Source organism: Chelmon rostratus, chromosome 18, assembly GCF_017976325.1.
Source record: "Chelmon rostratus isolate fCheRos1 chromosome 18, fCheRos1.pri, whole genome shotgun sequence".
Lineage (NCBI taxonomy): Eukaryota > Metazoa > Chordata > Actinopteri > Chaetodontiformes > Chaetodontidae > Chelmon > Chelmon rostratus.
The window spans coordinates 24,424,115-24,438,742 of record NC_055675.1 but is presented as its reverse complement, the minus strand read 5'-3'; the positions used below and the strand labels follow the sequence as shown (position 1 = coordinate 24,438,742).

General features: G+C 46.5%; 1 protein-coding gene across 1 annotated transcript in view; it reads left to right on the top strand.

The window, feature by feature from the left end:
* The window catches only part of LOC121621666 (kinesin-like protein KIF26A), a 48,331-nt gene that overhangs the window by 8,266 nt on the left and 25,437 nt on the right, over nucleotides 1-14,628 (top strand). Inside the window, exons 3-4 of the mRNA XM_041958215.1 lie at nucleotides 739-1,200; nucleotides 4,780-4,904. Coding sequence (XP_041814149.1) covers nucleotides 739-1,200; nucleotides 4,780-4,904 — 587 coding nt within the window. The remainder of the gene's footprint in view (nucleotides 1-738; nucleotides 1,201-4,779; nucleotides 4,905-14,628) is intronic.

Sequence of the window (14,628 nt, the reverse complement as noted above, 5' to 3'; positions counted from 1 at the left end):
TCCATGATGGAAACACACACACACATGCACCATGCAGTGAAACACACAGGAGCAGTGGGCAGTGCCTGGGGAGTATATTGTGGGGGATTAAGTGCCTTGCTCAAGGGCACATCAGCCAGCTAATGGAGGGGGAGGGGATACTCCACCACGGCTGCCCCCCCCCCCCCCGCATGTGTGTGTGATTATGTGTGTTGTGTGTGGTGTGTGTGATTGTGTGTGTGTGTGTGATTGTGTGTGGTGTGATTGTGTGTGTGTGTGTGTGATTGTGTGTGTGTGTGTGTGTGATTGTGTGTGTGTGTGTGTGATTGTGTGTGTGATTATGTGTGTTGTGTGTGGTGTGTGTGATTGTGTGTGGTGTGTGTGATTGTGTGTGGTGTGTGTGATTGTGTGTGGTGTGTGTGATTGTGTGTGTGATTGTGTGTGTGTGTGTGATTGTGTGTGTGTGTGTGTGATTATGTGTGTTGTGTGTGGTGTGTGTGATTGTGTGTGTGTGTGTGTGTGATTGTGTGTGGTGTGTGTGATTGTGTGTGGTGTGTGTGATTGTGTGTGTGATTGTGTGTGTGTGTGTGATTGGTCCTGTTCACGCTGACTCTGCTTTGATCTCTGTCATATCTTCTTGTTGTTTCAGGTTTTATTATCAGAATGTTGCTCATAGTTTTTATTGTTTTCTTTGTTTTCCTGTAAACTGCAGTCCTGAAAAACGTCTCATGATCTTTATGATCTCTTTGCCCCCCCCAGGACCCGGCCTACGCTTCCTTCCTCTTCGATAAGCTCCAGCGCCTCCAGTGGCCTCGCCGTGGCCGCCACGCTTCGGTCGACGCCCGCTGTGACGTCTGCGACGCCTCCTTCTACCAGCTGAGACGCCTCGCCCTGCGGCGCGCTCTGGGCATCAGCAGGGAGATGACGCCTCGCCCCACCACCCCCGGCCTACCGCCTCCCACCACCTCCACCGCCCGCCCGGCCTCGGAGAGCAGCTGGGGGGGCGACGAGCTGCCGTTGAAGCAGCAGAGATGGTCGTATGAGGAGCGGAGCGGGGGCGGGGCTCTGTGGGGATGGGGCGGAGTTCAGAGCACCTACCTGGGAGGAGGTGGGGCCAAGGGGCTGGCCACAGTCACGCCGCTCCCCCTGAACGCACAGCACTACCTGGAGGGGGTGTGGAGAGTCTCCTCCTGCAGACCCGAACACCAACAACACACCACGGTAAGCGGGGGGGGGGGGGCAAACTGCATGTAAAGGGTCTCCGATAGAAGGAACAGAGGGTGTAAACACATAAAATATACAGAGACGAGATCACATTGTGACAGATGTTCCACAGCAGCAGGAAACAGACAGATGTTCCACAACAGGAAACAGACAGATGTTCCACAACAACAGGAAACACTGACAGATGTTCCACAGCAGCAGGAAACAGACAGATGTTCCACAACAGGAAACACTGACAGATGTTCCACAACAACAGGAAACAGACAGATGTTCCACAACAACAGGAAACACTGACAGATGTTCCACAGCAGGAAACACTGACAGATGTTCCACAACAACAGGAAACAGACAGATGTTCCACAACAGGAAACACTGACAGATGTTCCACGGCAGGAAAAACTCTCACAGATGTTCCCAGATGTTTTGATCTAACATTGAAGGAGGAACCATCATTGAAGTGATGAAGCAGAAACATGGCAGATACAGAAGCTGGAGTTAATGGAGCTAATTGAATCTTCGTACATTTAAACAACATTTAAAGCATTAAAAGTTCATCGGTTCTTTCAGAATCAGATCGTTCCGTTCTGTTGATGTGGAACTGAACACCGAGCAAACAGCAGGACCGAGTTCAGATTCTTCCTTTCATCTGATGTGAGCATAATGAATTTCAGGTCATTAATGATCATTTCTGAATGAGGTTGTGTTTGTTTTGTGTTGTAAATGTGTGATATGAACTCATTGACGTCCACACAAAGTGAAACACGATCAGACTCCAGCTCGTCTTCAGTCGACGTTCCTCTCAGAGGTTCAGCTGCTCGTCTGTAGATTCAGAGTCATGATGAAGCGCTGAGGTCGATGACGCCCGATTACAGATTCAAATACAATCTGAGGTCACCGCAGAGAGACGGGGGACGATATTGATCGGGCATATGAGGACGATGAGACTGACTGACGTGACTCAACACTGCTGCTCATTTCTGCCAGGAAATGACCCTGAGGAGGCAAAGGAAGGGAGCAAGGAAGGAGGGAGGGAAGGAAAGAGTGGAAGGAGGGCAGCGAACAACAGGACTAATGATTAATGATTTAAGGGTTTCAGGATTGTTCAGAGTAAAAGAGGTCACCTGGAGTCCAGTCGACATATCTGACCTGAAACCTGGTCGATGCTGTCTGATAATGATTCAATCTGGAAGATTTTAAAGTATTTTTCACTAAAACAACATGCATCAAATTAGCAAACGTTATGCTCATAACATTTGACTAAATGGGTAGCTAATGGCGGTTAGCTTAGCATAACATTGTAAACTGTATGAATACCACTAACTGTGAGATTTCTCCATGACTGCAGACAGAAATCAAACCAACATCTGCATTTATTCAGATTTAGTTTGAATCCATTTTTGGAAGTTCTGCTAGCTTGAGAAGCTACAGTGACTTCCTGTTTACATGTTTGGTGGTTCGTGATTGGACAGCGCTACAGATATTTCCTAGCAACAGATTTCCAGCTGAGACGTTTGTTCAGGTTTGATGATGCAGCCTGAGTGAATCAGTCACTGGTTTGAATCTTGTTGGCAGTGAAGGAGAAGTGAGGAAGGACGTTCGGACTGATGAAGAGCTGCTGTGACTTCCTGTTGTTGTTCGGAGCTGCGGACGCTCTGAGAATATCCCAAATGACCATCATGACCTCCAGCAGTTCGCTGCATAATTCATGAAGCTCGGTGTGGATTCATCACGTCGGCCGTGTTCCTGACACCACCGACCGCCGCGACATTGTTATCGCCATGACATCATTAACAATGGACCGTCAGACTGAAAGCCCGCTGCGCGCTGTGAGCCCACTGAGCGCTAACAGGCAGACATGCTAATTGCAACATACCTGAGAGAATACTTCCTGATTCTGACGTCGTGTTTTTCATGAACCTGAGTCATGACGTTTATAATTACAGAAATGTGGACAACCTCAGTGACACTGCAAGGTGTTGTGGGTAATGGAGTCTTTAGTGACACACATGAACAGAGGTTTCAAAAACTGAACTTCATTTGAATATCTACAATAATAATAAAACATATTTAAGCAGATTTAAGAGCACTCTGTAACAAGCCTCACATGTGCTATGAATATATATTCACTGAATATTAATATATATTCACGTTCAGGTGGAAGAAGCTGAAGTTCCTCCGTTAGACGTTACAGTAGCTAAAAAAAAATCTTAAATTACATCAAAAGTGTAGAACTCAATATTTTTTTATTAGTGATCTGACAGAATTAAAAACCACGGATGAGCAAATAAGCCAAACTGGTGTACCAACATTATTAACTGAGCTAAACTAAACCAAACCAGACCAAATCAAACTGAGCTTAACAAATTCAAATGACGCCAGCTTAGCTAAACTAAACCCAGAAACTAAACCAAAGTCAGCCAACGTTAAAACAGCACATAATGTGAGCCAAACAAGACAAACCAAACTGAAACCTGTTTAAACTGTTTGACCAAACTAAACCGAATAAACCGTCACTAAATCAACTAAAGCCAAAAACAACCAGAGCCACATTAAACCGTGTGAGCCAAACCACAGAGAAACAAACCAAACAAAGCCGTAACTAAACCAAACCAACCGACTGATGTCACAAACATCAAGCGATATAAGCAAACTAACCTACCAAACCAGACCAAACCAAACCAGTCCAGTCCAGACTAGACCAGATCAAATAAAACCAACCAAACCAAACCAGTCCAGTCCAGTCCAGACTAGACCAGATCAAATAAAACCAACCAAACCAAACCAAACCAGTCCAGTCCAGACTAGACCAGATCAAATAAAACCAGCCAAACCAAACCAAACCAGTCCAGTCCAGACTAGACCAGATCAAATACAACCAGCCAAACCAAACCAAACCAGTTTCTGTCAGGGAAGTAAAACCAGATCAAATGTGTTTCCGCTTCATGTCGTTCGGCTCATGTTTGTGTTTCGGTGGTTTTGTTCGGACGGTCGACTCGTCCCGTCGGCTGCTCTCGGTCGAATCCTCTCAGCTGGCAGAGGGTGTAGCAGTCAAACAGCTGAATAATGGATTCGCTGTTCACCGCTTCCTGTTAGCACAGTAATCCACAGTAACCAAGCCGCGGATCTCATCCCATGAAACAGAGAAGAAGAAGAGCTGGACGGAGCGTCTGTCCTGACAGAATGAGGACAGATGCAAGAAAGACAAAGAAAAGAAAGAAGAAGCAGGATGAATAATCCGATCGGTCATACAGTCAATAAACTGTTAGTCATGCCGTTGTTTTAACATGTTTAATGCTCTAAAAGTGATGTATTGCCACATTTAGGCTAAACTTGTACAAGTTGTAAAATATAATAGATACATGTACTGCACAATAAAATATTACTCATTCACATCAGTGAATGACATTCTGACTGTCAAACAGAGCAGAACAACAAGCCGTGTCTGTGAGCTGAAGTAAAGACTTCACTTCTGACTCAGCGGCCATGTGATCGAGCTGAACAGGAAGTTTGGAATTATCTGTGGTCATCTTGATTTTTCAGATTTCGTAGATTTGAACTGTTTGTGTCGTCTGTCAGGGTTTGCCTTCAGATGGAGTTTATGTGACCATGAAGAGATCAGCTCAGGACATGAAACCAGCCTCTCACAGCATCGCCACCCAAACCAGCCAACCGCCATCAGCTGCAGCCGCCTTCTTCGTCAGGTCAGTGAACGCAACACCCCTCAAACTTCTCTGTTTGGTTCTCTTTGGCGACACATGTGGTGATAGGTGGTAACTGCAGGTGTGTTTCTCACAGAGGTCCAAACCAGTTTCACCTCTGTGACGTCAGTCAGGTGGCTTGTTTTCAGTGTTTCAGCGTCTGCAGTCATTGATCTTTCCTTTGCTTAGGTGGAAAATTAATAAAAAAATACGCTGATTCTTCCCACGAACGTCAGCACGACGCCCAGCTCACAATCATCAGCGGTCATTCAGCAAGAGAGACTGATTTAACATCTACGAAATGAAAAGGTTGCTTTAACCGAGATCTTTCATCCTCATGTCATCATAAAAAGAAGCAGAAACTTTATTTTTATCACACATGTTTCAAACTTCTTCTCGAGTGAAATGTGTCTAAAATGATGCAGCAAACATGCAGAATATTTTCACACTGACAGAAAATGTGACGTCATTTCAAGAATTGCATCGGTTTCTACTTCTTCAGTTTTAAGACGAAACTAAAGTTCAGAGGTGCATGTGCGTTCACTGTGAGGACTCTCAGGGCTTTTCCTGCAGTAAAACAGGCTGAATCTAAAGAATTCCCCCCCAGGGATCAATAGAGAGTTTCATATAATTTCATCCAACCCTTCCTGATCCAGACTCTGTGAGATCACGCTTCAGAAGTCAAACGCAGGCTCTTCCCTCCGCACAGAACCTAATTGGCAGATTTACTATTTTTATCCGGTTTGAATGGTTGGAGCTGTCAGGGAGCAGCCGAGCACGGGGGCTCCGGGGTTCAGGAGGGCTTGAGTGTGCCGAGGGTTTCGGCTCGGTTTCGTTTATTGCTGCTGAATAACTGATGGTCACAGACTGAACGGAGGCAGCGTGTTGTCAGAGCGGGTCAGGTTAAACAGCCTGCAGGGCGGTTCACCGTCCATCACACATTTTAACAGCCCGACTGAACCGAGACAAACTGAACGGCAGAAAATCAGCAGCTGAGAGCAGAAAGCAGTCGATCTGTGTTCCCGTCACATGAAGTTTACAGAAAGGCATGTTGTTTTCCCGGCGCACAGGACAGACACGACGCTCACTGACTGCTCATCACACTTTCACATGCAGAGAGAGTCAACATTCATCTTCAGGAAGACTCACAACTGAAGGGAAGTCTGACTCTACATCTGAATTCAGCTTTTAAGCATCATAAAGATCGTCGTCCCGCCCCCAGAGCGTAACAAAGCTGGCAGAGATCGAGGGAGCTGTCATCCACTCACAGTGTGTGTGATGCAGCCCAGAGGAGGGTCTGAACAGGTGGAGAACACCTGTGATGCTGCAGCAGCATCGTCTGTGACATAAAGCCGAGTGTCTGCTCCTTCAGCAGCAGCTCCACCCTGTTCAAACACCTGAGCTCTGCTGAAGCCCTTCAGACAAGTCGCAGGGTCGGAATTACCCAGCATTCACTTCAAAGACTTCCCAGCATGCATCTGTCAGAGGGTGGTGAGGGCTGTGGGGAGGCAGCAGAGAGTCGAGTGCTTTTAACTGAAGAGCTTTGAAGGCCCGATTAGCCTGCAGCTTCCTGCACACACACACACACACACACGCACACTCACACACACACACACATGCACTCACAAACGCACATGCACGCGTACACACATGCACAGGCACACACACACACACACGCATACGCACACTCACACACACACTCTCACACACACACACACACGGAAACACACACACACACGGAAACACACACACACACACACACAGAAACACACACACACACTCACACACACGGAAACACACACACACACACGCACACTCACACACACACACATGGAAACACACACACACTCACACAGAGTTGTGTTTCCATTATTTTTGGGGACACAGACTTACATTCATTTCCTGGAGACTTATCATAACCATAACCACTACTTACCTAAACCTAACCCTGAGCCTAACCTTAACCTAAACCTAACTTTAACTCAGATCTTCACCCTAAAATGTGTTGACTTTCATTATGGGGACTTGTGTTTTGTCCCCGTAAGGAAGGTGAGTCCCCACAATGTGACTGTGTAAACAGATTTACGTCCCCACAGCAGGAGGCGAACGCGGCCAATAATCACCAGGAAGTGAAGCAAACAGGAAACAGATGCTTCTTCAGAAAATAACGTGAACAAAGACGGGAATAATCCCCGACTTTGACTCTAACAGTAAAATAAAAAGAGAAATGTTTTTTCTTCAGGCAGAAAACGTCCCACAATCCTCTCTGAGAGGTGCAGCAGCGACCGTTTCCTGCAGCTGCTGCCTGGAAACAGCTGTTTCAGCCATTTACTGTGAATCACAACCTGTTCGCACCAAACACAAACAGGTGAAGAACTACACCTGTACCATCCACTCCACTACCACTTGTTACCTGTTACATTTTACTTCACACCTGGATGCATCATCACTCATGGTACAGTAATGTGATTACTTTCTTCAGAACGAGATGAGAGTCTCATAATGAGGACAGAGTCTCCAGAAGCAGATTTCAGAGTCTTCAGCTTCTTCCGGACCGACATTAATAAACACACACAGGTCGTAGTTGTGTGTGACATCATCTGTTCAGATGTACTTCACTGTGATTGGCTCGTCTGAGCGTCTTCATCAGCGGCGCTGCACGTCACTTTCTGGTTGTTAAAAACCCCAAAGTGAACATCCCGCCCATCTCCCCACAGAGGGGGTCGAGTTCCTCAAAGTGGACTTCTGGCTTCCGGCCGAGCTTCAGTATCGACTTCCTGGACTGAAGATCTTCTGTCCTTCATCGGTGAGACTGAGCCGAGCGCGTCAGTGTGTGAAAGTGTCCCACAGCTGCAGCAATGGATGCACCGCGACACCACCTGAGAACAGCTCCGACAGCGAGGAGGCTGATCAACCACGCAGGCTCTGATGTCACTGAAACACAAGTCAGAGCTGCAGAGGACAGACGAGACGTCTCCTGCACGAGACGTCTCCTGCACGAGACGTCTCCTTCACGAACCCTCGCTGTCCCCTTCATCCGCTCCTTCACTCCTTCGATTGAATCTTTTCTATGTTGATCTTTCCCACAAAAACTTTCAGTTCAGATCATCACTGACTGAATCCAGTCTGGTTAAACATGATGATGATGATGATGATGATGATGATGATGTCTGTGCTGTGACGTTCAGGTAACAGAGGCGACAGAGAATAATAATAATAATAATAATAATAATAATAATAATAATAATAATAATAATAATAGCTTTATTTTATAGCACTTTTCATAAAAAGGAAATGTAGCACAAAGTGCTTCACTATCAAAGATAGAGAAAAAAAAGAACCCCCCCCCGCCACAAACACAAACTCACACCAGATGACGATGTTGGCGATGAGGATTTGACTTGAGTTGATGATTGTGTCTGACATCATCTCCGTCATGTGTCTGAGCTGACAGCTGCTGCAGAGCCATTTGAATGAACGCCGGCTGTTTTCTTTCCCGCTGATGTTAGCGGGAGCTTATGGGTTTTTGTTAATGACAGAAAAACAAGCACATTTCTTGAATTATTAGATTAAATAGAGCTGTTGAAGAATCGCTGCAGAACTCGTTTCACCGAAATCAGGAGAAATCTGGAATATAGATTCAAGATTAAAGATTCTTTATTATCATTGAGCGTGACATGTCAATGAAATTTTCATTGCAACCCCCATGTTAGAAACAAGATAATAAGAAAGATTAGAAAGAATAAAATTAAGATAACTACAATAAAATAAACCAACGTGCAAAAAAAATATTCGTAAATGCAATTAAAAATATACAAGAATGAAAATATACGAAGACAATAAAATATACTAAACAATAAACAATAAAATACACCAGTGGAACGTACTGACAGCAGCTGAAATATACTGAAATGTATGAACACAAAGGTCGTGTGTGCTAATTGCTAATTAGTTCGGTGGAGACGTCGAGTGGTCGTAGTCATTATGACGCAGAGGAGGATGTCAGGTGACGTAGTATAAAGAGCTAGAGTCTACATGTGGAGGAGGGGGGAGGTGGCTGCATGGCGAAACAAACACAGGACGTTCATCCGGACACTGTTCGTCTCGTTCGTTCGTGTCCTGAGTGAAACCAGAAGTCCGCGTTGACTTATTTTAACTCACATGAATGAAACTTAACTTTCATAACAAACATACTTACTTTAACCCAAAGAACGATCTTTGCCTCAACTATCAGCGGGCGTAGTTCTCGTTCCGTCGTTTGGGGACGAGGACTCATTGGTTGTTTGTCCCGTCAGACGGCTCGTGTGTCCAGGTTTTGTGGAGGTGGACGGACTTCGCTCTGAGACATCTGAAGAGCTCTTCGTTTGCAGACGGCGGTGAATCGAAGCTTTACTCTCTGCAGTGCCGGAGCTGTGCTCGTACCCACAGATCTCTGTGGGAACCTGAACCCCCCCTCCCCATCAGGAGAGCAGGAGAAGGTGGAGGACAGAGTCTAAGTTTAGACGTGTCTGCTGTGTGGCGCGATAATTAGCCGGAAGATGAAGCCTGATGGTGCAGAGGTGGAGCCGCTGGCTAGCTGGTGTCTGTCCAGGCTGACGAGGACTGAACCACCGAGCGAGATCCAGATCACGTCCACACGAAGACGTTTTAAATCTTTCACATCAGATCGACAGTTTGTGGAACACAAAATCAAAATCTGAAAGACATCGAGTAAAAGATGAGCTGGTCTGGAACCAGTTTTCTTTCTGATCACCAGCTCTGTGCAGGTGAACTGACAGATTCCCTCAGGCCGCTCACCTCGTATTGATCGGCGTCTGGTTCAGAGTATTGATCGGCACTGGACCAGATATAGATCTGATAGATGGACTCAGGATACTTCGACTCTTTCTCTCTGTCTGCAGACATGATACAATTTTTCTTGCAGCATTGATCGGTTCCACTGATCACTCATCATCAATACATCTATCATACTGATTTACTCATTTTCCTTTTCAACCCCAAATCTGCCTCTATAGATCCACAGTCTGAATCTGATGATCAGATGCTGTGTCGCTGTGACGTTTGGACATCAGGGACGTTGTGGCTGATTTATGAAATGACAGAAAGTGAAGCTGAATGAAACTTTAACTTCCCATCAGTGGTTGAATGTGTTCAGTCTGAACAGGTGTAGAGTTTCTGCTGTCCTGATGTCAGTGGGGAACTGGTGGAACCAGAACAGGAACCAGTCTGGATTCTTTTGGCCCCTCGTAGCGTGGTGGACGGTCTGGGGTCTCTTCTCCAGACGGTTGTGGAACCTGGTTCTGACTGGATGTCAGTATTTAGACAAGAGGACAGTGAAGAAGAGCTGTCCAGGTCCCTCTTCATGACCTGGTCCTTATTTGGTAGATCCACAGCAAGTCATGGCGGGTTTCATGCAGACCGTGTGTAAAGTCACCTTCCAGAAACCAGAACTGAAAGAATCTTCATCGTCAGACGTTAAAATCCCCAAAATATGTTTGTTCTCCATCAGTCAATCAGCAAATCACACGCACACACACGCACACGCACGCACGGACACACACACGCACGCACACACACACGCACGCACGGACACACACACGCATGCACACACACACACGCTGAGTGTCTTTGAAGTCCAGAAGTGGGGGGTGGTGGCAGTGGGGGGGGTGGTGTCATCTCATGAAGTATTCATGTAGCATGTCAAGTGTGCGTGTGCGAGTGCGGTATGTGCGTGTGTGTGTGTGTGCGTGCGTGCGTGTGTGCGTGTGTGTGTGTGTGTGTGCGTGCGTGTGTGCGTGTGTGTGTGTGTGTGTGTGCGTGCGCGGTTTTCACGGCTGCTGTGTGTCGACAAGACGAGGAGGCGGGGCTGTGGAGAGAGAGGGAGAGGGAGGAGGAGGAGGGTGGAGGAGAGGGAGGGAGGGAAGGTGAGTGAGGCAGACGGACGGAGGGACGGACGGAGGGAGCGAGGGGAGGAAGGCTGGAGCATCGCCAGTGTTTCCCGGCAACAAAAGCAGCGAGAGGCAGGAATCCACCCGCTCTCCATTCACTCGTTCATTTCTACCTCTAATCCATTATTCCTCCTCTGCTGCTTCTCTTCATCACAGAGTTAGAGGAGGAGGAGGAAGAGGAGGAGGACGGAGGGAGGGGTGGAGAGGAAAAGCATTGCGATACTGCAGGAACAGACTGAGGAGCTACAGGAGAGAAGAGAGGGAGCGGAAAGGGAGAGGTGGAGGAAGGAGGAAAAAATCAGAAAGAAAATGAGGTAAAATGGACAAAAGGAGGAAGATTGGAAGAAAAAATCGACTCTCGACGTGATGAGAAAGACGGAAAATGAAGTGAAGTGTGAGGAAAACTGGAGGATAGCTGAAGAGACAGAAAAGAGACAGAGAGAGACGGACGTAGAGGTGGAGGAGAAGATTAAAGTGAAGGTAAAGACAGAAAAAAGACAAATGAGTGGGAAAAGGGGACTGAGATGATGAAGGTGAGAGGAAGAGTAGCAGAGAGAAAAAGAAAAGAATGAGAAAAGGATTCGAGGAGGAAAAAGAAGGTGAACAGGAGCGAGAAAAGATCAAAAATTCAGGTTTACAGGTGGAGATCTGGTGCAATGTTGGAGGGATGGATGGAGGGCTGACGGCTGGACGGACACAGAGACGATGAACCGGGTTGACAAACTGAACTAAACCTCTGCAGGAAGACTTCGCTCTGTTTTCTGGATCATGTTTCGACTCAAACTCAAGTCGTTTCTCCCTGAAAACTTCGAGCCGCTCAGACCGACCCGGATCCAGCAGACTTCATGTCAGAGAGGACGCAGACGGACGGATGGACGGAGACGTCCCTGATGTGTGGAGGATGAAGGGATACAGCTGCTGAGACCTGCTGGAATATTACCAACAAGTTCCCTGAGTTTGGTGGGAAGAACTCCAATCACAGAGACGTGATGATGAAAGGAGGTCCTGATGGACGGACGGCCTGTCTGCTGATATTTGAAGGATGAATTTGGACTGTTGGACATATTGTTGATGGACAATTTGAGAAACATCTGGAGAACTCCCAAATTCTCTCAGACATTTGGTGAGAATTACTCTGAGGGGAAGAAACAGCTGGAAAAATCTAAATATATAACTTTATTGAGGATTACAGAGGTTTCTGGTGGACAGAGGTAGACTTTCCTGACCTCCTGAGGAATGAGAAGGTTGGACGACGGTGATGAAGACTCAAATCCCCCAGACGTCATTTTACAGGTGATAATCGAGCGTTTTGATGGGCGGGAGGTCAGTTTACTGTTGGAGGCACAGAGGTACAGTACTGACAGACTGAAACCTGCTGGAGTTGAAGACTTTGGTGAGAATGACTCTTATTGGACGGACGGACAGTTTACGGATAATTTCAGAATAAACTTTTTCCTTCACACATTGTTGGCGGAGGCTGAAGTCGATGTGATTGACGATAAACGACTGACGATGGTGAGAGAAGTTATTTGGACTGAAGGAAGAACGGATCACCATCAGAAACCCTCGCCTGGAACAACTGATTGATCGGATTCGGACCGGACGCCTCTGGATTCTGACACCTTGTTTTGGATTTCGGATGGAACAGCTGGGTCTTCTTGAACCTCCATGAAGCTGCCCGACCTTCGTGAAAACCCTCACGTTCTGCAGCTCTCCTGGCTCTGTGTGCGGACTCGCTGCCACGTTTCACTGTCAAACACGTCGCCGCCGCCGTCGCCGCTCAGCCTCGATGGTTTTTATCAGAGGTCCCTCCTTTAGAGCTGTGACTCCTGCTTCTGATTGGATACAATCTGCTTCTTGTACAATGGTGAACGAGGACAAGAATACGTTTGGACCTGGATCCTCTTCAAGAAGAAGGACTCTGAGAAGATAATGGATTGGAAGGAAATGTGAGTAACGCCTGAATCCTCTCGTTTTAACTTTCTGTCCTCTCTCACAGATGGAACAAGCTTGAGATTTAAGGCTGTCAAACAAATCAACAGAGAGAAAACCGTGCTGAAATCCAGGTGTAGTCAACACTGAGGGCAGTAAAAGATACAGATTTAACCATAAAGTGAGTTCATGCATGGAGCGAAGGGGGTGTTAACTTTAATATGAGGTCATAAAAGAACTCAAACTGAAGCTCCTTCATGCTCCGTCAGCAGGCTTTTCATTAGTCGGAGGTCTCTGAGGCGTCTTTGTGTTCCAGGCTGTCAGATACATCACGGCCACATTACTGAGCCTCGCCGCCTCACGTCAAACAGCTGCACCACCTCTGGGATTTTCATGTTCTGGTGTTTCCGTGGAAATGGTTTGGTAAAATATTACCTGAGCAGGAGCTTCGTCTCACATGCAGCAGATTTTAGTTTCTCTCTCTGAATTAACTCGAACATCGAATCATATCCACTTTCAAACTGAAGTGATGTTTGGAGACTCTGCTCTCTTCCCATCATGCATCAGTAGATCAGACCCTCCTGGTTTGGGACCCTCAGAAACACTTTGGTCCAGTTAAAGGAAACAAATGTTCTGACCTCGTAGATGCGATCATTAAAGTGTTTCCTCTTGTTTCTAACTCAACGTGTTTGCTGCAGTGAATCAGACGTTAATGTGAAGTTTAGATTATTTCTCTGAATGAGAGCTTCAGCATCTGCTGGAAACACTGAAACCAGACGATTCATCTCCTGAACCTCAGGGCAGTGATGTCGGTGATCAGATGCAGACCAGGCAGGTTTCCACACATCAAAGTGAGGAAAGCTTTTCTTTCCGGAGCCGCTTTGAGTCGTGTTGAAGCAGGAAAGAGACGAGAAATGGAAAAACTACGTGTTTGTTATGTGGGCGGAGCTGAGGGTCTGAGATCAACACTCCTGCTTCACATTAATGAAGTGTCAATGTCAGCATTTTACAACACACACACACACACACACACACGCACACTCTCACACACACTCACACACTCAGTGTATTCCCAGGCTGCACTCTGTCCTGTCCTTCATGGAAGCTGTAATTACAGGCTCTGTTCTCTGATTGGACTCAGTGATGAGGATGGAAGGAAGAGGAGGAAGAGGAGGAGGAAGAGGAGATCAGGGAGACTCTCTCCTTCTCTAATGATGTCAGATCTGAGTTTGAGCCTCCTAAACCCCCCACTGATCAACGCCTTCCTCTTCTGATTCCTCTTCTTCTTTCTTTTCTTCTTCTTCTCTCCTTCTGAACCCGTGAAAACACTGAAAATTATTGATCCTTTAATAATCTTCCTCTGTTGAAGATCCCATAATATTAATAACAATGATAATAACAATAACAATAACAAAAACAATGATAATGACAAAAACAAAAACAAAAACAATAACAATGATAATGATAATGATAATGATAACAAAGACTGGTGCAGTGGGGAGTCGCTGCAGAGGCTCCAGCTGTTTCTGGAGGAACATTCAGTCGTTCAAACAGGTTAAAATTTTCTCGGCTGCTCTGAGTTCAGCTGTGACCTAAAAATGAAGCTTCGGGAGGATCCAGGACACTCAGGCAGAGACCTCTTCATCACACAGACTACATCCTCCTCTTCCTCGCTGCGGCTGCCTGTCATACACCCTGTCATCCTGTCCCGAAAGGCTCATTTTAGAGAAGGTCCCGTGGAGCCGCTGCAGACTCTATAAACATGGACATAGTCTCTTTATGAGTATCAGTGTCTCCATGTGTCTCCATCTTCGCACCGCCGGACCACACTGAGGTGGAGTGTGGGT